Raw genomic sequence first — 24,935 nt, forward strand, 5'->3', positions numbered from 1 at the left:
GACTGACGCAATGGAGGACCTACAAAGTGAAATCTACTTTGCTGATTTACACATTTGATTCTGTCTGGTCTCCTTATCAGCTAAAAGCTTGAAGCTGGGAGAGAAAGGGCAACTGTAAGTAAGTAGCCTAAATATTCTGATCCTTCTTCTGGATTTAAATCATTCTGCATAAAGATGATACAGTAGTTTAATCATTAGGCCAGCATATTCCAATGCGATTTTTAAAATGAAACTTATATAAACCCCATTTTAAATTGCTTTTGAAGGAAGTGGTAATAGTAAATATATAAGTTTCTTTTAAGACAATGGATTGTTCAGTCATTAATCAGAGGAGACAAACTCGAGAATTTTAGACCACCACCTTGGACATGAATGCCATATGCCGGGGTGTGTGGAGGCGTGTGTTAGTACGGGGAAGGTACAAAGGGAATCACAGGAACCCTTTCCCTCCCCTCCCAGAACATGATGATCAAACTTACCGGAGGTACAGAAGCATAGCAGCATTAAAAACGGAAAAACTTTTGTTTAGTTAATAGTATGTGACGACATGCAAACAGAAAGCAGGGTGTGACAAACACTGCCGAGTGAGAAGCTTAAAAAGGGTGACATTAGAGGAAAGTATTCCTGGAGAACGATGCGCCTTATCCCACCTCCTATGTTACAGCCACACAGGAAACTACAATAGCAGCAGGAAAGAGAGCTTGCATCACACCACCCTTTGGTACCGAACATGCATTCTGCCAATGGATATGTGGAGATAATTCACCTTAGCAGTCCTTCTGCCTCTTCCTGGTTTGGTACTTTGTGGAGGTGGGATAATGGCTATGGAGTCATGTGGTAAGGACTGGACAGAGCTTTCCAAGTCCTGCTTTACGCCATTCGGTACGGGCAGTCCTTTGGGAGGGCTTCCCACAAAAGGGTTCAGGGAGGATTTGATATGGAAGCCGTTCTGTTCTCTTTCAGATACCCCATTGTGAGTTCTCACTGCTGGCTGTGTTTGCGTACTTGATAAGGGCCACAGGCCTGCCTGAGCTTCCTGTTTGCCAGTCCGGTTAGAGATTTGGTCAAATTGCTGACCAAAGTAATCAACATCCCCATTCAGGGGCCCGTTACTCAGAGGGGTAGACGAGCTAGTCAAATTCTCTTTCTTCTGATCTGGAGATTTGAGAGAATCAGACGAAGAGGGTGCCGATTGGTCTGGCTGTGCAAAAGGATCGTCACGGAAAGGATCAGGATTAGGGGTGGGAAAGAAGTTGAGATTGGCAGAAAAGGCATTTTCAGGCAAGAAAGATGCCTGAGGCTTTGGTCGAGGAAGAGAGCAGGAGGCGATGCCATTTGTTAAGAATAGATTTTCTCGTAAAGAATTCTGATTGGTGTCGATTTCAGAGTTTAGATCCACTAACAGGATATCTTTGCTTTCCTATCACATTTGGAAAGAAAAAAAAAAGAAAATGTTAGTCCATGTTGTGACTTCAAATGAGAAAGCTACATAAGATGACTAAGATTATCAAAATTTCCATTCGATTTCAGTCTTACTGGTTGACCATTACCTCCTCCCATCGTGTCCCTGAGTGCATTTACTAGTTGTAGAATAGGTCCTCCCTGCCCCTCCCAGGCCCTTTTAAGTCTCAACTTCATTGGCCCTTCATTCAGTGAAATCTTACTGTTGTTTACTTCACATGTCTCCCCTCACCCTTTCAGACTGGCTGAGTTCATAATCATCATTGTTTCAATTCATGCCTTTGACAGTCTTAAAGGGAATTGATTTCGAGTCACTCTAAGTGACTATCTAAGCATATTGAGCTTGAAGGAAATGGCCTAGCCCCTCTTCCTACATGATGTACATTCCTATTGTACCCCCAGAGTCACCTAATATCACCTCTCTAAATGAGTGAATTCATTGCCTAATATAGTCATATCTTATAATCCTAGTTATAATAAAGTTTAAGGTCAAATATATTTCCCTACAATTGGTCTTTCCTCTAGGGGGGCAAAGAAGATTTTCCCCTCACATCACAGCCTGCCAGGTATGCCTCTTTAAATACTTAAGGATCTTTTTGAAGGTGTAGCCAAGTTGGATCTCTCATTCTCATCATCCTAGTCTCTCCTCTGGACGTACTCTTTTGTCTATGTCCTTCTAAGAACATGATACTCAAAATACTGATATAATCTAACATAATATATCACATTAACCTCTCATAGTTGTACCTTTTTTCATAATATAGTTTAGTGTTGCCTGTGTCGTGACAGGGGTCTGCTCTACTTAGTGGATAAATTCAACTAATGTTGAAGTCACCTTTAATTTATGTATAATCTAATCTTTAATTTATGTATAAGGTGGAGATATGGGTTTAAGAGTTAATTTGAAAGACATACTAAATGAATAACTCTACAAATTCTATTCCTTCCCTATCATTTTTCAGTTATGTTAATTATTTGGATTCTCAATTGTCAGATATGACATTCTTCTCAGCATAAAAGCAGCAAATTTGATAAATCTGACATGTCTTTATTCAGGGCAATGACACAACTAATTAGGATTCACCCTGGGATATAGCTATCATACTGACAGACCTTCCTTCTGATTGACTTTGATCAATTAAATACTTAACTATGCTAGCCACAGAAGAATATAAACAATAAAAACTGTCGAGCTGAAATGGAAGTTAGTTTTCTAGTATTATCCTGGGCAGATTATTAAATATTTTGGTCATTGGGACAATGATCAAGACGATCTCAAGGGAATATAAAATTCTCAAACTAGTAAATAAAAAGGGAGACTGAATAGGTCTCCTCAGCTTTAAGAGAAAAGAACAAAATTTTTAAAAGTTTAGGTCCTAAATCAGACCTAATTGGTATTCTATATTTTGGCTTCCTTCACTGTTAGGTATAAAGGCACAATTTTTAAAAGCCAGCTTTTCTCTTTATAACCAGAAGAACTTGTCAGAAGAGAGAACTTGTAATTAAAAAACAAAACAAAACAAAACAAAAAACTTTAAAAAAAATCAAAGAAATTGATTGGAAGGCTTCTTAATGCAGGGGTCTTTAACAATCAAAAGGTAGGACAAAATGTATTACAAAAGCTTGTGATTGTAATATTTATTCATTTATTATGAGCCACCTCTGGGTTAGAACAGTTGGGTGTTCACAGCTGGTAGAGTTCTCCTTCATTTACTTCAGAAGAAGTCCTTAGGACACCAAACAGGAACCACAATGTTAGACTTCTGAATAGTCACCCTATAAGTAAAATGTATAAGGCTCTCCTCAGGTTGAGGTCGTTGTTAATCCAAGATTAAGAGTCTGATTCATAGACTACAACTGAAAGATGTAAGACTTCTCGTCCACCCCCTTGGTCAGCATTTCTTTAATTCTCTGCTGTACTGTAAACACTGCATCCACTTGGCCGTCATGTAAGCACCTGAGAGACAAGAACTGAGCATGAAATATAGTCCCTGCTGTTAAGGGGCTCCAGTAAGAGGGTCAAGCAGGCAACCAAGAAGGTGTGTCTGCACAGACAAGGTTTAAAATACTAAGTTCTAGACTAGCTCTTCTGCAGGTAGCTCATCTTGCCTAACCGTTCCAGCATACCAAATCCTGGACCTCCCTACTCAAAGCCTTCAGTGACTTCCTGCTACTCCCCAGTATTAAAATAATCTCCATTAGCCAGACTTTCAAAATGACCCACCAGGAGACCTCGTTTACTTTTAGCCTAACTACTACTCTATTTTCCTACATACTTCAAAGACCCAACTCAAGTTCAGGTTCTTTACAAAGTTTTTCCCATTGATCCTTCTATTTCAACTTCACCTGTGCCCACCCATGGCATCTTACGTATATATGACACTGTGCTTTGTGCCCTGATACCCATCCCCATACCAGATTTAATGGGGAAACCACACTTTATGTTCTTTTCATAATAACTATGCTTTCAAACGGTCAAGTTTTTAAAGTTAGAGATCATGTCTTTTTGGTCTTTTTTTCTTTCCTTTTTTTTTTTTGAGATACAGTATGGAAGAATATTGTTCAAGTGGTTTGGCGAAAAAAATTACATTCTAAGGTATGTTACTTAGTTTGCAACATGAGCTTTACTTGAAATGCAGAAAACTATTTTGTATAAATGTTGGGGGAAGGGTAGCTGGGTTAGGGAACCACTAATAAGGTCTAGCTAATTTAGATTTCTGCCTTTCTTCATCTCTTCCGAGCAACTGATGTGAGATTTCAAAATTTTTAAACATGCTGGTTTTATCAAGTAGAGATAAATCTATTTCGTGACCTATGAATATGGAGTCAGTATGTAAGAACACACTGGCAAAGTCTAACTAGCACATAATTAGCGCCATTAGCATTCTTTTACTTATCAGATACCATCACTTTGATGGTATTTATCATTTTAATTTATTGTTAGTTTAGCTAAAACTTGCATTTTATTTCAACAGGCCAAAACTTCTTAGAATGCGTAAGGTCTCATAATAATGAGACTCAAGATTACTCGTGTTGTTTTTCATTTCCTTTTTTAGAACTTTCTAGAAGTCTACAGAAGCAGATTAAACAGTCAGTGCCTCCTTGCCTATCCCACTGGAATTCTACATCATAGCTTGAGTGTTTTGATCTCTTTTAATATAGTACTGGTTTCAATGTCAGTAATACTTGGAATGAAGGTCATTCAGATGTCAATTTAATTTGGGAAGGGAGCTACTCACGCAGGAGGGGCAAAGTTGCCTAGGAATCAAAAAACCTCAGATCTACGATGGACCTGTCAGGATTATCAAATCTGGTATTTCAAAAAGTTTATCCTTACAATGGTAACAAATGTTACGAAAAACATTTTATGTTTTACAGACAAACATAAGGTTTTACAAAAAGTTTTACAGACAAACGAGCTAGGACTCACTACTTGAAAGAACATTAAATGGGCTTCTCTAATGCGGGCTTTTTAGGATATCTAAACGCTATATTATGCATTGTGATTCTCATAAAAGGAGGGGTAGAGAAGAGGGTCTGCAGTCCCTGCTCCTACCTGTCTCACTGGGCCTGGGCATTTGTGTGAAATCGCATAGGCATGCCATTCTCTGCAGTACTCCAGCAAGTGAGACTTTTAGTCCTCAATCTGCTGCTGCTTTAATTCCTATGACCCTCTTGGTCACAGAGGCTTGCTTGAGAATTCCCTGATATAAGTGACCCCTAGATAAACATTCTCCCCAACGTTCTAGACTGATACCCTTTTTGTCTAGTTATTGCCTTCTCATCTTTTATGTTCAAGTCCAGAAACTCACTTACTCAGAGGCATTACCTGAACCTCTAAACTGGATAAATACCTTGTAAGTAACATCAACTGTTAGGCTTTGTGATTAGTTTTAATGTTGGTCTCCCTGCTAGACAGTAAACTCCATGATGTCACTGACATTGTGCCCTGCAAACAGCAGGTACTCAAGAAACTGTTAAATAAATAAAATAAGTTGTAAGAAGTCATTCAAAATTACAGGCAATTTCACTTGAGGACTGTTTTGGGAGGTCTGAGACTTAGGCTTAAGCCTTGAAACTGGACCTCTGCTTGGGTAAATGAGAGTTTTTTTGAATCACTACTTCCTTATTTGGAAAGAAAACTACTGCTCCATTCTCACAGAGTTGTTACGGATCAATCAATAATAAGACTTGATATACTACAGTATCCTGTAAAGGATGAGCAACTTTTTTAAGAAAGACAAGCTTTGGTTAAATATAACTGAGCCTCTTGTTTTAAGTCTTATTTTATACCAAGCTTATGCTGCTAAATCACAACAGAAAGAATAGAAAAAAAAAAAAAAAATGAAGAGGCCAGGAGTCTATACAATTAGTCATCTAACAAACATGTTTCCTTCAAGTAGGCTTACACCAAGGACTAATATTCAGCTCCTCCTTCTGATCCTAAGTAATACCCAGATGGACTCCATTGCCTGACCTATTGCTCAGATTTAACTTCTAAGCAATATTAATGTATCTGAAGTAGTGCTGATAGGCTCCCGTGGTGACTTAAGATGCAAATTTGTTCTAGTAGCCGTTTACACTTTATGCAGAAAAATCAGCAGTCACTTTCCAAGTTTCAATGAGATGCTCAAGATTTCTGGTTAATTGCCAGTTTGAGTTATAGATGTCATTTCCATTACATTGCAAATTTAAAAACAGACACTTACTGTTGGACTACTTAGGTCAGGAGGTGTAGACATGTCCCCAAACAAATCCATCTGGTCAACACCCTTAAAAAAGTATTTTGATTAGATTCAGATGTGTCTATGAAAAAAGATGATTTTGTATATTGTTGTAATTGTTTCCTAAACTAAAGTTTAGGGAAATAGTTGTCACAACTGGATTTTCACTTAACTAATACAGATTTGATATTAGGTTGTTTAGGTCAGGAAGTGTAGACAAGTCCCCAAACAAATCCACCTGATGTACACTTTTAAAGAAGTATTTGGATTAGATTCAGAAGTGTTTACTAAAAAGATCACTTTGTATATTGACATAAATGTTATACTAACAGTTAGGGAAAGAGTTGTCGCAACTGGATTTTATTAACAACATCTTTAGGAAGCAAATCCCATGTTCAGGTAAGTAAGAATCATAAAAAATCACATACGTACCAATTTCAGTTTGCAAGCTTGGTCATCAAGACTCATTAGGGCCTCACTCCCATTCTGAAAAGATGGCAAATATTAAAGGTTTATTTGGTGAGTTTTCCCTACACAGTTTAATTTCCTAGTGTATTGGCTTGCTAAGAAGTTTAGATTTTGGCACTAGTCATTCAACTGTACATCTTCTATGACCAGAAGGGTCATGAACACATCGTAATAAAACTAGGAGGGAAGCCTGCTTGGGCAGGTGGCAAACAAGGGCTTATACACATCACACGTGCAATTCACGAGAAGTAAAGATGCGGTTTTACCTCTACTGCTTTGCTGGCTTCTTCCATCTAAAAAGAAAGACACAAATTCAGTGATCTTAGTAAATTATAGTTAAAGAGAATTAAATAAAGGAATAAATATACCTATGGGTTCACAAAGAGAAAGCAAGAGAGAGTCTTGCATATTATTTCTGCCCTCAATTCTCCTCCCCTTTTCATATCAATACTGGATTTGAATAGCGTTATTGGACTTGATAGTCCTGGCATCAATGTGAAGTTTATAGGGAGAAAATACAAGAGTCAGGCACTAGAAATCAGAAGGGCCTAACTATAACATCCAAATATTGCCCTATTGGGAAGAACAAAAACTATATCACTTTCTATACTTTGAAGAGCCACATAGACGCCAAGACTCCAGGCAGGCCATGCGTTCACATAATGTTCAGACATGGTCTTGAATGTTGTATTAAGTCCAATAGAGCCTGTATTAGATAGTACTTACCTTTTTCTTTTCTTCTTCCTTTTTCTTTACATTATAGATAACTTGGAAAAGGTCTTTAAGATCAACAACTAGTGGCTCAGCCTGAAGCAAGAGAAAGCATCTTTATCAGAATTCTAATCTTACTATTTTCTTCCCTTTGTCCCCCATCAGTTCTGATTAGTAATGTTTCCTTCCTTTCTCTTAAAGCTCCTTCCTACCCTCCCCTGGTTTATGGAAGATCACCACCACTCCCACCCCAACCCTCAGATACATAAAATACTTAGATAAAACAAGAAGCACAATGATAATTTTCCAAGTCCTTTCAAGATTTCTGGGAATAATTGACTATCGTTCTAAAATCAGCAATGATCTTATGAGAAGGTCCGTTCTAACAATGCTTGTGCCACACACTACATGGGTATCAATGACATTTAAAGAAGATTCCTTAGACTAATTAAAGATAGTCATCCTCTGAGGTACTGTTTAGTCCTCCTACATCCAATTGTTTCCAGCAAGCTCTCTAGTTGAGAGACACACACTCTCATGTTCAAGTCCCCCTCCAGGTATACCTCAAGGCTTAGAGCTTACCTGTTGCCCTGTTTTTATGGCAAAAAACTGGTGTTGGCCCTCCCCTCCACACACATAACCAAATGCTCGGTTGTCTGTCACATCACGGGCAATGAAAGAAATCTTATTTACTGGGTGTTCATGCTCTATTACCTAAAAAAGGGACATCAAAAATGGTGTATTGAGAAAACTAGAATCTATTTGTAGATTCTCTCTGGAGCACAACTAAGCATCAGATACCAAGGCATATATGAGAAGGCTAAAACATTTGAAGATTTTTTCACTCCTGGTTGAAGGCTACTGCTACATTTATCGTTGCTAGGAAGGGCTCAAAAGGGGAAAACAAAAAACAAAAAACCTAACAACAAAGAGTAGAAAACAGAAATAGAAAGAATGATCCTTCTTAAACTATCTATACTTGATTCTCTCTATCCCAAAGACGTGATGCCACATCGCAAGGAAGGACCGAGGATTAGGAGACCAAGAATTTCTAAAGCGAAGATGGAACATATCACCTCTAAAGCATTCCAGGGAGGTCTACTTTCTCAACTCAACAAACTCAAGTGAATAGCATAATTAAGCTAGAGGAGTGTTCACAAGGATCCTTTGACTGCCTCAGACTGGCCAGAGAACCCTCCTAAGTATTATTGGTACAGTTACCCCCAATACATTCTGGAAGTCACCAGATTCTGTCTTCAAGTATTTGTCAACATCACACAGATGTCCACGTCATTATACAGGAGTTTCATGTGGCAGGGCTTATTGGTTTAGCAGTGCTTTCCCTGCTATTCCCCTCCCCCGTTTCTCTTGACCCTTTCAAGTAGATGGTAGGGCTCAACTCTTCATGCATATCTGTAGATGCTCAGAATGTGTCTTGACTTTTGTTTCCAAGCACCTAAGACCACTGAAAAGTTTAGATTGGGCATCTTAGGAGGTTTGGGAGTGAGAGAATGCTTGTGTGGGAAAAGTGCCACCATTCTCTGGCAGGCTTGTGAAAACAAGAGTCAAAAGATAAGGGACAGTGGAGACAGCAGTGCATGAGGACAGCAGGGTGGGTGAGCGTGTACCAGGGTTCCAGAGCCCTAAGTTTGACCAATGGATTTTGCATATTAGATAATGGGAATCTCTAGGAAGGGTTGAATAGTAACTTGAGGTCTTCCCACAGTATCCTGATACAATAAACTATTGTGCAGCAATGAAAAACATTTTAAGCAGATGAATCTGATGATGTTATATTGAGTAGAGGGAAAAGAGTCCCAGAAGACTTGAAGTATGATAGCTTTTGATAAGGCCCAAACAAACAAACAAAAAATAAGCAAGACTGTTCATTTGATAGAATAAGAGTAACCACAAAAAATGAGCAAGCTTACATCTATGGGGTAAAGAGGAAGGGAAAAGAGAGAAGGAGAGAAAAAAGAAGATGTGTTTCAGATAGTATTCTCTGTTTGGTTAGCCAGTAAGTTCACCCGTGACCTTATATTAAAATGAGACCCATACAGAGATCTATGATAGCATCACAAACCAGTGGTTAGAGTTGATCTCGTGCTGTATATCTTGGTCCAAAAAATACCTAACTGATATCTATGGCATACCAGTGTTTAGGTTAGACTTACAGACTTGAGGTCCGCATCTATTATAGGAAAAAAGTTTCAAAATAAAGTATCTTGACCCCTCACCTCCTACCCTATCTGTTTTTTGCCTGTTACTTCTGGAGGAGTGCAGTAATATGTAATTTTTTTTTTTCTCTACAGAATTTTGAAAAGGGAACAGGGGAGCTGAAATTTACGTCACAAATTATTTGTCAGACTCAGGTGGTCAGAAAGGTGTCAGTGAAAGTGAATTCTTACCCCAGTTTTCTCATCAATGATTTTTATTCCAGAAAGAGAAATGTTGACCCAGATCCTTTGTTTGTGTTGTCCCTGAGACCGAGCAGCTGCCGCCATTCCCTGATGAAATTGGGAAAACAAGAAAAATCTAGTTAAAAGAACCCTATGATGCTTCTGACTCTAAAAGTTTAAAAGGCAATCAGCTTTGTTTTCAGCTTGGTTTACCATCTATGAAAGGATTAGGCATCTTTCATAAGAGACAGCAGGATGAAATAGAAGGCATTGAGCCAGGCAATTACTAGTCAGCTCTGTGAACTTGGACAAGTCCTCATTCCCTTGGCCTCCGAATAGTCATTGGCAAAGACAAGAAGACTGGACCAGAGATCTTCAAACCTATTCAGAGATGTTCCTTCTAGGCCTTGTCTTATTTAATGAGTATTACTTCCTTAATTAGTTTCACAGCATGGCAATATTAGAATTTAAAATTTTTAAAAAACCAAAGGGCTAACACTAAAGAACACCAGTTTCGAAGCCGACTCCTGAATTTTACCTGAATACTTCCAGGCTCAGAAAGTTGGTCCTCTCAAAGGAAAAGGCATCTAGGGTCCTGCTACACTTGATTAAATCAGGTCTCTAGACAGCACTCAATATATGCAAACAAACTCATGGCTTCTCATAAAATGCAGCACCGCAGGATCAATTACGTGGTTAGAAAAGTTTTTCTTTCAAATAATTGAGATATAGGTAAATACAAACTTCTAATATCATTTCCTCTGCTGCATATTTGCATAAGATAGAGACAAAGTATGCTTTTCCCCTTTACCTTTAGTTTCATCATAGAATCTTGGCTCATTTTATCCCCTCTTGCATCGGGCACATCATCAATGCCGATTAGCTTGGCCTTGTATTTCACACCATCCCCTTTGAATCTGGCCAAAAGATATTCATCTGTCTTTTCAGTGCCTGAGAAAAGAATGAAATAGAGGATAAAGTTTATAAATGTATTGAAATATCAGCCCCAGGTATGACCAAATATGCCCCAGGATCTAAAAATCTGAGTAGTAAATATCTTGATTATTCTACAATTGATCAAGTATGCAATATTCTACCCTTATCCTTACTTCCTTTGAGTAAAAAAAATCACACTGTGTAAAACTGTGTATGGCATTGGGGCGGAGAGAAAATAAACTCTTAAAGATGCAGACTGGGCTGAGTTATGGGAAACTTACGGGAATATGTGAGATGGGATTGGGGGATATTCTTCAGCATAGTTTTAAAAATATTTTTTAAAAAGAATATAAGGAGGATAATACTTTTTTTTTTTAATGAAAGGAAAATAAGCCACTGCACAATTTACTAGCATCTTTGAACTGTCAATAAAGTGAAAGAGAATTGTGGGTAAATTCCCTTGGAAATAACTAAGATAATTATCCATCTTTATAACTGCTTCTGCTTCTCTTCTCATTCCCATTTCTAAAGTGTGGACATGAAAGGCAAGGAAATCACGGCATATTCTCAAACTATGAATGATTAAGGATGCTGACACTTTCTAGTGGTACTTCAGGTCAAAAGAAGAGGGTGTCATAAAATAAAGATCTTGATTTTTTATAAAACGGCTACTTCAGTAAAGCAAAGTGGTATATAGGTTACTGAAAGATAACCATGTAATACTTGATAGTTGCATTTCCCAACTGAACAAGATGTATGAAAGCTTCCCAGCAGGACCCAAACTGGTGCAACCACAGAGTTCAGAGATACGTCTTATTGTATATGGATCGGACCAATCTCCTCTGCCAAAGTCTTACTTTCTTGTTTAGGAAAAGTGGACACTTGGCTGAGGTTGAATTAAGGCAAGGGCCAGCTCTTACTTTGCCTTGAACATCACACTTCGTCACTGGTAACCACCACTAGCTCCCCTCATTGGCCTCAAGAGGACCTCTCCATACCTTTCTTCTTTTCCTTCTTTGACGGTGCCTTTGGTGCGGCCTGTTGGTCAGGCTGACCATTAGTTGCACTCGTTTCTGCTTCGTTAGACATGGCAAGGAGGCAGACAGCCAACTCCAGCACCAGCAGACACTTAGTGACACCCAGCGATCCCCGATGGAGACGTCTCAAACAAACATAACCTGCTGCAGACACCTGTGGGCAGAGTTTAGAGGCATAATGAGATCATAACATAGCAAACCCAGACTTTATGTCCTAATAGGCCCACAACCCGTGATTTGGGAGCGTAGTTCTTCAGACTCATTTTGTTCTTTTTTTCTCTGTTAGACTGAACTCTGACAGCAGGGAAGTGGGTAGGACTGTTTCCTTTGTAGTTTCCAAAATACCAAGAGGGTATTTACCAGATGTTTCTTTAAGTAGTTGATATCTGATAACATTTAATGTGATTATAGGTACAAACTATTGATACTATGTATAAAATAAAAAAGCTACAAGGATATATTGTACAGCATGGGGAATATAGCCAATATTTTATAATAACTATAAATGGAGTATAATCTTTAAAAACTGTGAATCATTCTGTTGTACATCTGAAACATATAATATTGTAAATCAACTATATCTCATTAAAATTTAAAAATAATGTTATTATCTAGCTCAGAAATTCGTATTGGAACTTTGGCATAAAAATGTAGTATTAAAGATAGGGATCAAAACGTGTCACACGTAGATGAATAAGTTTTCATAGCAAAGTTTAAATAAATTGAATGCTGAGCTGAGAAGATTGCAACTGGCATCTGAAATTGGGCATTAAAAATTCTGGTTCCTGGGCTTCCCTGGTGGCGCAGAGGTTGATAGTCCGCCTGCCGATGCAGGGGACACGGGTTCGTGCTGCGGTCCGGGAAGAACCCACATGCCGTGGAGTGGCTGGGCCCGTGAGCCATGGCCGCTGAGCCTGCGCGTCCGGAGCCTGTGCTCCGCAACGGAAGAGGCCACAACAGTGAGAGGCCCGCGTACCACAAAAAAAAAAAAAAAAAAAAAAAAAAAAAAAATTCTGGTTCCTCAAAAAATCATGTAACTCTATAGAGAGTGATGAGGAGAGTTATGAATTTTATCTTATTCATAGATAAATATTTTTTAAGTATTAAGATTCTGCACATGATCTCCAGAGCTATCTAAGCACTGTATTTTAAAAGCCATCCATTTTTGACACTAACGCACATATCAGGGAAAGAATGGATTTTTGGGGTGTCTCATTGTACATATCTTGTGCTATTATTTAGTATTACTATCCTCAGAACTCTTTGGTATGTGCTCCACAAAGCTCCCTTATGTATCACGGTAGGTAAAACAAAAAAAAAGTCGTCATTGCTAGCACACAGAAGTCAAAACTAACATTTCAAAAGGTTCTTTCACCTCCCAGGAGTGAAAATTTCTACACAGCTCCTGAGAGCGCTAGGAAAGGTTAACTTTCAATGTGAACTGAAGACTAAAGCAAAGAAAAGCCATTCATGGTGTTGTAATCCTGTGAAGACCATGAATGGGCTGGTCCATTCATCTTACCCCCAAAAGCTCTCTTCATTTTTTATAATCTTAATAGTCTTTTAAAATACATACATACACAATTACACAAATCTGTATATGATTAATGTTATCTGAATTATTTCATTTGAAGATTTAGTCATTAATTTTTTTATTAAAAATTAAAAAAAATTTTTTTTTAATATTTATTTATTCATTTTGGCTGTGCCGGGTCTTCATTGCAGCATGTGGGATCTTCGTTGAGGCATGCGGGCTTCGTAGTTGTGGCATGCAGATTCTTAGTTTTGGTAAACATGCAGGATCTAGCTTCCCGACCAGGGATCGAACCCGGGCTACCTGAATTGGGAGCATGGAGTCTTACCCACTGGACCACCAGGGAAGTCCCATTAGTAGTTAATTTTGCCCAAAGACACCTGACTGGTAGGTGGCTGGGGAGGCAGTCTATTTACAGGTGAAGACTATAGGGGACTCAAAGCCTTATTTACTCAAGATTTAGTTGGGGGCCAGGCACTATTAGCCCTTTAACTGTATTAACTGCAGAACGTTCATGGTAACCCTATGAGTATTATGATACAGTATTATTTCACTTTTCCAGAGGAAAAGCCAAGGCACAGAGGTTTTAAACAACGCAGCTGCTAAGTTGAAACCAGGTCTCCAACCCAGGCTGTCTGGCCCCAAGCCGGAGTTCCTTAAACACTACACTGATGAGTCTCACATGGGAAGCCTCATGTTCGCTACAGAGATGCTCTATTATATACTTATAGTGCCCCTCACCTCCCCGCAAAAAAAGATACGTCCAAGTCCTAACCCATGAACCTTTGTTTGTGACCTTATCTGAGAAAAGGGCATTTGCAATTGTCTTTAAGTTAAGGCTCTTGAGATGGGATCATCCTAGATTTAGGGAGTGTCCTAAATTCTGTAACAAATGTCACTATAAAAGAAAGGCAAAGGGAAGTTTGAGACACAGAGACACATGGAGGAAGTGATATGAAGACAGAGGTAGAGATGGGATTGATACACCTACAAATCAGGAATGCCAAGGACTGCCAATGTCCACCAGGTGCTAAGGGCGAGGCATGGAATGAGCTCTCCCTCAGAGCCTCCAGAAGGAATGAACTCCAATGACACTTTGATTTGGGGGCTTCTGGCCTCCAAGACTGTGCGAGAATATATTTCCGTTGTTTCAAGTGACCCAGTTTTTTGTAATTTGTTATGGCAGCCCTTGGAAACGAATACAACACCTCTATTTTGTGTGCCTTGGTTGGCTTCATGGTTCCAAGATTTATTTCCTGACAACATGATAAATCTCTTTGTCATATCCACACTCTTCTAATGTCAGGAAGCCAATAATCATTTTCTTAATTTCAGAAAACGTATCCCAAATCAAGAGGATATTTGCCCACATTAACAATGTCAGGAGGTGAGATAAGCTCTGATCTAAGGAGACACATCAACATTCATCCTCCTGCATCCTCACCTTCTCCCCAGTGGGCCCTTTCTTTTATCAGTTGCTCATCTCATCTTAGAAATAAGGAAAACACTTCTGTGTGACCCTGTAGTCCTCCAGTTATCATCTTATGATCTAAACATCTAAAATTGATGGGCACTTATCCTCCACCTTTTCATACCCCCTTCCCCTCATAGGACTGTTCATCTTAACGTTAGTCGCAGGAAGTCAACTTCAGCGGCTAATGGCTCTCTTGACCAAATCCAATTACTTCGCTTTCATCCTTTTGGGGGTATCCGACTGCATGCATCAGATACCTACACCTCTTTGAGAGCCCTTTTCCCACCATTTTTTGCTCCCATGACCACCCTGAAGCTCCAGTCCATGGCTTGTGTTTATTGAATTGGGATAATCTGGATTTTTGTTGTTAAATGATGAAGCCCCCTAAATGTTAGAATAACATTGAAAGATTTCCTACTTAATCTTGGGGCTCCCCTTGCATTTAGGACAAAGATTGAGACTTTTTCACTTTATATATGAGACTCAAATATTTTACCCCTACTTATCTTCAACATCCTTTTCTTTCATTCTTGGATAGAAACCCCAATACTTCTCATTTCTTTTAGAAAACATTTTGGTTTTGACTCCTTCCCTTTTCAAATTAGCATAGCTCCCTTTTCCCCCATTTTCCTGCCCATCCCAGTTACCTATTTGTCCCTGAAGACTTTCCCTTCCTCCCCTCCAATTCTGGCTGGAAAGTAACCTGGCATAAACGTTTGTCACTCACCTTTGAAGCTGATACCATACTTTTCTGTAGCATACATATTATTTCTGAGAAGAAAAGACTTATTAGCTCATTAAACATGGGAAGTTTTGTCCTAAAGTGAGAATATTTTAATGGAATTTGAGAAGCGCCACAGAGCACTTTGAGGGGGCTTGAGAGAGGGAATGGTGTGCGGTTTAGTCATAAAGGTGATACAAGATATAACAACCTTATAACTCAAAACCAGCATCAAATCTGGTGTTGGCAGACAGGGCCAAAATGGAAGAGCTCTAAAGTGAGTGGTGCTACCTTGGTTTTACAGCAAAAAATTTCTCTTGTTAGATACTGAACTACAACTTTTCACAGCACTGGGATTATTTTAAGGTACTTGGTATCTTTTGACTATATCCTTTCACTGTTGGGGATGAGCAGTTACAAGGGGCAAGGGAGAAAGAAGTAGGGAGAAAAGGTTTCTTTAGCATCTTAGCTTATTCCTTGAAGAAGATGGATGTGTATGGTGGGTTGTAATAGCCAAGGGCAGGTCTCCATTGTAGGCCATACAATTTAAAAGGTATCCATGCTCCCTGAAATGATTGGAAGGTAGATTCTGCCCATAGGCTCCAAGACTCAAAGATAAATCCCCTTACAAAGAACCATTAAAGTTTATCGAAAAATTTTAACAGAAGTGTACATCCAGTTATGTGTATACCAGAGTGATAAACATTCTTTCTCCACAGGTTTAAAGAGAACAGATTTCCCAAATGTCCAAGTTACCATTTGACATGTGGTAGACAGAAGAAGTCTTGCTTCCAGACTTAGGTCCCTCCGTAGGAATCATCAACTTAAATCCAGTGTTTAAAATTCAAATGCATAATCCTTCCAACAATGTTACAGAATTGTCAGCTGTGCTCATAAAACCTTTAGCAGGTTTTATAATGAACTGATTTTTGGAAAGGCTTTGGGCGTGAAAAAGGGACCTGGGGGCCAAAAGATGCCCTACAATTTCCCGTGACTGCTTTCCCAAACCTAGGCATTGCTGAAGAAAGTGTCTAGATTGCACTAAGCTAAGGGATTTTTTAATAAAGGGGAACAAGTGGGTGTAGGACAACCAGCAGGTCTAGTCCTTCTCATTCACTGGGTTTAGTCCCAGGGACTCTTCTGATCAAGGACCAAAAACTAATCAGGAAACAGACACACAAGGGATGTTATCATAAAAAAGGGATTACTAATTAAAGTTCAAAAACATATACAAAAGGTCACACGAAGAGCTCCCCATCAATTTTGACTCCTTTTTAAGGCCAATATAGAATAGAAAGTTGTAAATGAAACTATGCTGAGTCAATAAAATTAGCTTCATTTGAGTGAAGATATCTAACTTGGATTTTGGACTGAATACAAGCCATGTGGGGACTTGCCCTTTCCATGGCACAAGAATCAGATGACCGGGAGAGATTCTGCAACACGTTTTTCTTGGATTTCTGAGAAGGCTCTGAGAAATGTATACCAGAAGACTGTGTGAGTCATCTTCAGATGACTATGTCCTTTGCACTAGAAAACAATCTGCTATAGTTTATTTAGCACTTAAAGTGATTCATGCAATCACTTTGGAATACTCAGAAGGGACAAATTTGTGTAGGGACCAATTTGGCTGGTGCCTCCTTATTCCTCCTTACCTTTTCCACCAATAGGAGTGTATTGGTATCAGCAATGATTCTAATGATTACAGCGTTCTAAAGCAATATCATGACACATGTTTGCCACCTCCCTCCCAGTCTATCTTTTCACCTATTATCCTGAGCAAAGAGATATTTTCTTGGTCAGGTTCAATGCTGGTAAAAGGAATAACTTGAGTTAAGAACTTATTTAACGGTAGCCCCATTCCACAAATGGTAGAGGACTTGTTTTTAATGTTAAGGGGGATGGCACAAACACCTAACCTACCAAGTCCTTAAAACACTTACCCTGGCAGCTCTATGGAATAGACTGTGTATCTATTTTATGAATACTGAAATGGACTCGGTAACACAAGATCAACCACTAATAAGTCGCTGGGCTCAAACTGAACATGATCTGTGTTCCCTTTCCTACTATATATGCTGCTGCACTTAACTTTTTTTTTTTTTTAATTCACTGATTTTAACCTGTATTTTTTCAGATGGTCTCAAAGTCATAAGCCCATTGACTTTAACATATCAATTAACTTTCCGGACAGAGACATGTAAAATAGACACAGGAAAGCGAGTTAAGGAGAATCAAGAACAAAGCAACATAAATGTCTTTGCTAGTGTCCAGCACTTTGTACAGGTCAGAAATGTGCTTTCTTGTCCTTTGGAACTTTATGCCTGTCTCAGCTGAGCTAATGAACTAGGACATGTGAAATATTAACCTCTAGGGCAGATCTCGAGGTCCAAGAGGGCAGCAAACAGCCTTCACCACTATCTTCAAAGTAGCCTTTTGAGAATAAGGGACCTTGCCAGAAATGATGCAGCCAAGTTTCTGGTATTTGATGTAAAGCTATTCTCTTTTAACTGCTTGACTTTCTATGCTTTTAGGAAGGTTTATTCTTCTCCGCAAAGGCCAAGTTGACAGTAGACAGTAAGATTTTTGCAGCCTATTTAACTGGGGAAATAAGATTATGTTAACACACACTGAAAAGGAGTCCTTACGAGATTTTCTTGTAAATGCTGACGCTGCTGTAGGGGCCTCAGGAACAAAACATGCCTAAGTCAAGGAGGTATACACTAGTTACGCATTTACAGAGAGCACGTATCATTGCTGTTAACCCCTAGGAAGGATGCTGCAGGACTGATAGGACCTATAAAGCTCTGAACCAGAAAATTTTCCCCTATTTTTGGAATCAAGTCAGACCAGAGTTAAGAGTTCCTCAGACAGTTCATTCTGGGTAGAGGTGAGATAGTATAGCAGCTCAGAGTTCAGGCTTAGAAATCTTACATACTTTCACTACTTTCTAGCACAGTGGCTTGAGGCAACTTATCTAATATTCATTTCTCCACCTGTAAAATGGGAATACAGCTTGCAGAGTTGTTATAAAAATCAGTAAGAACTGATGTAGAGACCCCAGTGCCTCCCATACAGAAAGCGCTCAACAAATGGCAGCTGTGATTAAATCACAGCTAGGTTTCATGGACACTGTGTCGTGTAGGCAGTCTTGTGTTGTAGCCAACACTGCTCTTCCACAGCAAGTGTTTAAACGATTTTAGAACAAGCAGGGCCAATAGGTGAACAGCTAGTAAGAAGAAACACTGTTAGAGCCACATCCTGTCCAACTCTGGCTTCTGTGACTAAGGTAGGTCCTGACAGGAACAGGACTGTGGGCATAAAAACTACTCTAAGTTATGCAGAGAGGCCTGCTCTAATGAATCCCGAGTCAAATCTCAGCCTACATCGTTACCACTGGCAGTTGAGAAGGTCTACCTCACACCCCCTGGGGAATTTTATGTGGAGCTCTTAAGACGCTGAAGTCCATGTCACACCCAGATCCGTTAGTTCAGAATCCATGAAGGAAGAGATGCAGGCACCAATATATTTTCAAGATTCGCAGATGATTCTAATGTACCGACAACTTTGAGGTACAGTAGTCTAACTTCCATAATCCTTTGTCCCCTTAAAGAAATACCAAGTGGGTTAGACTACTGAGCTGGAAGAGACCTAGGGAATAATTTGGTCATACCCTTTCATTATAAAGATTAGGGAACTGAGGGCAAGGAAGAGTATATAACTTGTCTAACTGTTAAACAGCTGGTTGTGGATAAGAGTTGGTACCAGGAGAAATCTAGATCCTAAAATGAGACTCTAGTGTCTTATTTCTAGAGATGTACAAGTCAGCTTTTTGTTTTGTTTTGTTTTTGTTTTTTCGCGGTACACGGGCCTCTCACCGTTGTGGCCTCTCCCGTTGTGGAGCACAGGCTCCGGACGCACAGGCTCAGCGGCCATGGCTCACGGGCCCAGCCGCTCCGGGGCATGTGGGATCTTCCCGGACTGGGGCACAAACCCGTGTCCCCTGCATCGGCAGGCGGACTCTCAACCACTGCGCCACCAGGGGAGCCCGAGTCAGCTTTTTTTTAAAACTGTGTTTTAAGAAGGCTGTACAAGGCCCATGATATAGAGACTGAACCAAGAACACCTCCCATTTAGTAGATATACCAAGCCAACAACAAGAAGATAATTTAGCAGAATAGTTTGAACATGGACTTTCATAGATGTTTTCTGAACCAAAACAGAAAAAGGATTTTATGTGGTCTAATGATACATTGTCACTGGATTCTCTTTTGCCTATGTAGCTGGAGTCCTGCTTGGTCAAACTGGCTCATTAATGTTAATTTGGCTGCTTGGAAGAAAGTATTTGGCTAGGTTTGAGATGCAACCCACAGATCAAAGAATTCACATTATTTCAGTACATTCTCTACTATTCACGGCTTGGACTTCTAGTGGGTTTTTTTGTTGTTGTTGTTTTTAAAGCACGATAGGAAGTTTGAGTTCTTGAGTTGGCAACTTCCAACTTCCAATATTCTTTTTTTTTTTTTTTGCGGTACGCAGGTCTCTCACTGTTGCAGCCTCTCCCGTTGCGGAGCACAGGCTCCGGACGCGCAGGCTCAGCGGCCATGGCTCACGGACCCAGCCGCTCCATGGCATGTGGGATCCTCCCAGACCGGGGCACGAACCTGCGTCCCCTGCAACGGCAGGCAGACTCTCGACCACTGCACCACCAGGGAAGCCCTTTCCACTATTCTTGACTCATTATGACCTCTCCTAATTTTGTATTCACCTCCACCCATTTTGTTTTTAAAATAACTTTTTTATTAGGAGTATCTCCTAACAGGGCCTAAAGAATAGTCATCATAATAAAAGTGTTTGGGAGAGTTTAAGGCTTTAAGAAGGAGCTTAATGTTTTCTGAATGAAGGCGCATTCTCTAGACTGGGCAATGCAGCAGATTCACTAGAAATGTCTAAAAATAGCTCACTAGTCTAACTGAAGTATTATTTACCATCAATTTTACAATCACATTACTTAGTTGTTTCAGTGCCATGACTGTTATTTTGAACACTTTACTAGGGTTAGAAAAAGTAGAATGTGCAGATTCACAATTAGAGTATGCTCTAGCCTCTTGGCAAGCTGGGCACAAGTTAACATGCTTGTATGAACAAAGGCATAGCAGACTGATTCTAGAATCCCTCCTTACACCTAATCAAACTCTAAGAGAGAAAGTACTGTTGGAATATCTCTGCGGTTGTTGGGCTGTGTGGAATTTTTGTGAATACAGACACATGAAGCTTGGGGTTGGATTAATTGACATGAGAGAGTATACCCATCTCAACTTTAACATCTCAGCTAATCGTTCTACCCCAGTTTTTGAGTATGACTTCCTCTAGCTTAGACTGAACAGAACAGGAAAACTGAAATCGAACTTTATCCTTCAGCTCCCTTCTACAAAGGGAAGGAAGTGGCATTGATACTTTGGAGATTTGAAAATCATGTTTGTGCCACTGCTTTACATTGCTAGCATTGGATCATTTGGGGTAGGCTGTGGTAACCCTGACACCAGGGACCATTTGGACTGGCTCAACTAGGCTATGGTACATGTGCTCTGTATATCTCGAGTGAGTTGGGCAGGGTGATGTGGTGGGTGCAACTTGACATGGAAAAGAGAATGGGGGATTTCTGGTCTAGTGTGCAGTGTGCTTCAACCTAGATTTACCAGAGCTCTGCATTTGGTGGTTATTGGGCCCTGATCCCCCTAACGATGTGGTATTTGTTCCTTATCTGTTGCTATTGTCCTTTTTTCACTTGTCCCTCAGGAGCTGTGTGGGGAAGAGAGATTGGTAAGGTAATGACTGCATCCTTGAGTGAAGTTCATAATATTAAGTATCATCTTGAACTACCTTATTAGCTGCTTCTCTTTCTATTAGTGAGATACCAAGTCACCTATGGAAGGAGCTAGGAGTGATTCCCTTTAATTCTAGGAAAGGCTATTAGGAATCCATTGTTCTGGGGGAAAGGATAGTGTGGCTTTTGAGGGGGTAGGAGAGGCTTGACAAAGGCTGACGATCTAGTGGGTAAATATGTATACCAAGCCAAGACATTTCTGGGAAATGGCCAGTGGATTGAAGTGGTCCAACATGGGGTGGTGTGTGTGGGCAGAGATGGGAGGGAGGGGTGGAAAAACTCCTTATGTCTGAGGAACGGGTAGAAGACAAAACGTCTAGACTCAAGACCTGGGCTCAAATGTCAGGGTTCCCATCGAACCCAGTCAAGAAGGTATGTTGGCACTTTGGGCAGGCCTCAGTACCCTGGCTGGTGGGCAATATGTATGAGCACATTGAACGAGCTGTGTGACTAGAGGGCCTGTGGGGACATGATGGAACTCTGCAGAGCACTTCTCCCCCCACCCTGAGTCAGCACTGCAGGACCTGAGAGAGTAGCACCTGCTTCAGTCACCAGAGCACTTGCTTTAGTGGCCAAACCCATCATGGTTTAGTGGTAGCACAGTAGCTCACACTGGTGCTGTCATAACGCTGGGAACACCATGCTGACAGTGACAGAACGGGGTCCTCACCGAGTCTGATCTAGTTATGAAGCGATAGTAACTAGAAAGTATACCAAAAAAGCAAGTGGAAGGAATAAGATTCTGAAAAGCTAAATGTTCATAGATAACCAGAATGGGTGGATAGAATAAACCAGTTTTAAAATCTGAGTTTAGAAGAACTCTATTTTATACTATTAGATGGTAAAGTAGAACACTACACTTCATTCTGCTTCCCTCCCATCCTAAAGGCAAGGGAAGAGAGTATTCTAAGGATTGAACAATTTATATGAAATATTTTAGGGTTTGAAATTAAAAAAAAAAAAAGCCAAAACTACTAACATGGAAGCCTCTGGAATTTTTCTATCGCAGGGCCTCTGGGGCAATAATTTGAGAAGCATTATGATACAAAAACACAAAAATACATGATTTTTACTTTGAATTTGGCATCTAAATGTACAGTGGATATTATGCTTGTCCCTTACAGGAAAATGTAGTCAAAATACCAATGAATCAGAATGAGGGAAAAGGATTGTCATTGCACATTTGATTTCTAGGCCAATACACTGACACTATTCCTACCTTCAATAATCTTCCCTCATATCTACGTGTACTTACCCAGCTGACCAGCAAATACTTCATCGTTTTCATGTCTATCCTTCCCAGGTTACTTTAACATACTTCTACCAAAACTCACCCCTCTTCCTAATTCCAAGCTAGTTTTTAAATAAATCATACAAATGAATCTTAGCAGTTTGTTTCCTAGCATGCACAGTATCAAGTTGTGCTTTCTCGTTCCCAAATGAAATAATCTGAATGACGTCAGCCCAGCCATGTAGCAACACCTAGCACATGGACTTCAGGATACACAGTTTATTCATTTGAGCCCCTCTGTGATTTCACCTATGATGCTTGCATATGTAAATCTTAACTATTAAACATGTTGCACTTTCTACTTGAGTGCCATTACAATAGTCATCTTGAAAGTCCACGTGGATATTAGAAGAGCTCAAGAAAGCACGTTATTTAGAAGCACCTGCATCTTATTTATTTACTTAAAAAATTTGTTTTGCTTCTGTGTCTGGTTTATTTGATTCAACATAATATTTATGAAGTTCCAGCCATGTTGTATCTTGTTCATTATCATTGCCATATATCTCATTGTATGAATACACCACAAATTTTATCCACTTTGGAGCTGTGATGAACAGTGCTTCTACGAATATTCTACTACGTATCTTCTGATGCATGTATGTGTGCATTTCTTTTTATTTTACTTTATTTTTTATTGAAGTATAGTTGATTTACAATGTGGTGTTAGTTTCAGGTGTATATAGCACAGTGATTCAGTTCATATATATATACATATATATATATATATATATATATATATATATATATATGGTCTTTCAGATTCTTTCAGATTCTTTTTCCTTATAGGTTATTACAAATTACTGAGTATAGTTTCCTGTACTATACAATAAGGCACTTGTGTTTTAAACATTAAGCTATAAACAAACATACACTAGTAGGATTATTTTATGATATACCATATCAGGCCATTTTAAAAGCAGGCAAGTCATCTTAAACTTTCCAAAACCAGTGCAAGAAACACTGCTTGATATTTAGTTTCTTCTTTAATAACCTGGCTGAATTATGTTAAATTCCAACGTGGTTTCCGTTCCTAGGCAGAGCCCCACGTTCATATAATCTTCAAAGCCGTGGCTTGAGTGTTTCTGTATCTTTCTGTAACTCACGTTTCAGAGATGTGCTGTATTTTGGAGAGTTTAAAGGAAGAAGAATCCAGCTGCCTTGTAACACCTGCACAGAGTAGTCAAACTGAGGTGTATGTAGTAAGTGTGTGTAGACAGTCAGGACTTCTTTTTTGTTATATTTCTGTACATAGACCAAAACCATGAAAAATTTATTATACCTATGTAGACCCAACACAAGATGAGTTTAAGTTATTTGATTCTAATATGTTATCTCTGGTTCTGAGTGGCCTTTTCAGTAGAATATGCCCTTTGTTTTCGTGTTCAATCTACCCTTAGAGTTGGTATTAACCTTCCATGAGAGACTTTGCCACTGGCTCCTGTTTCCACGTCTGACACAATCTCTTCTAGTTGGGCAAGATATCTACAGCCAACAGGGCATTTCGGCTTCATCTTCAAGAATGACAATAGCCCTGCTAACCCCATAGATAAGAATAGGTTGGGGTTTTTTTAAAACACTTACTGTTACCTGTGTGCTGAATATATTAACTATCACGTTAAGGATTTTTTTTTAACCGTTTAAAAATGAGCTTTTATTGTAGCCTGAGAAAGACGCTACTGCAAAGTGATTAGTGTAAACTGCCCTAAGGAGGAGAAACAGGAAAAAATGCAAATCTCTGAGAAAAGCCTACTAATAAAAACCATAGATTGAATCACCTGGTTAATTTAGTAGTTACTACAGTGAAATCCACAGAGAAAAATAGAAGCCAAAACATAATTCAATATACGAGTCAAAGGATATCTTCATGATTTAGCTGATTTCCCTTAGAGAAGATTTGGTTGTTTTCAAACAAGATGAAGGAAAAAGGAGTCATTTAAAAATAAAAAGGGGGACTTCCCTGGTGGCCCAGTGGTTGAGAATTTACCTTCCAATGCAAGGGACACAGGTTTGACCCCTGGTCGGGGAACTAAGATCCCACATGCCGTGAGGCAACTAAGCCAGCGTGCCGCAACTACTGAGCCCACACGCTCTGGAGCCCAGAGCACCAAAACTAGAGAGAAGCCTGTGCGCCACAACAAAGATCCTGTGTGCCGCAACTAAGACCCAATGCAGCCAAACAAATAAATAAGTAAATATTTTAAAAAATAATAAAAATAAAAAGGGACTTTCTATTTATTTGTTGAATTTCAGGTTTACAGAGAACCAGGAACCTGATAACCAGCCCTCTGCCCC

General features: G+C 39.5%; 1 protein-coding gene across 3 annotated transcripts in view; it reads right to left on the bottom strand.

Annotated features, from left to right (window-relative positions):
- Positions 1-24,935, bottom strand: part of DAB2 (DAB adaptor protein 2) — a 52,742-nt gene that overhangs the window by 10,778 nt on the left and 17,029 nt on the right. For all 3 annotated transcript variants that reach the window (XM_060146986.1, XM_060146988.1, XM_060146987.1), the window contains exons 2-10: positions 11,698-11,890; positions 10,575-10,714; positions 9,773-9,871; positions 7,947-8,078; positions 7,380-7,460; positions 6,920-6,946; positions 6,618-6,671; positions 6,171-6,233; positions 767-1,420 (exon numbers count right to left, since the gene is read on the bottom strand). In XM_060146986.1, coding sequence (XP_060002969.1) covers positions 767-1,420; positions 6,171-6,233; positions 6,618-6,671; positions 6,920-6,946; positions 7,380-7,460; positions 7,947-8,078; positions 9,773-9,871; positions 10,575-10,714; positions 11,698-11,788 — 1,341 coding nt within the window. In that variant the 5' untranslated portion in view covers positions 11,789-11,890. The remainder of the gene's footprint in view (positions 1-766; positions 1,421-6,170; positions 6,234-6,617; positions 6,672-6,919; positions 6,947-7,379; positions 7,461-7,946; positions 8,079-9,772; positions 9,872-10,574; positions 10,715-11,697; positions 11,891-24,935) is intronic.

The sequence above is a fragment of the Lagenorhynchus albirostris genome, chromosome 3 (assembly GCF_949774975.1).
Source record: "Lagenorhynchus albirostris chromosome 3, mLagAlb1.1, whole genome shotgun sequence".
Classification (NCBI taxonomy): Eukaryota; Metazoa; Chordata; class Mammalia; order Artiodactyla; family Delphinidae; genus Lagenorhynchus; species Lagenorhynchus albirostris.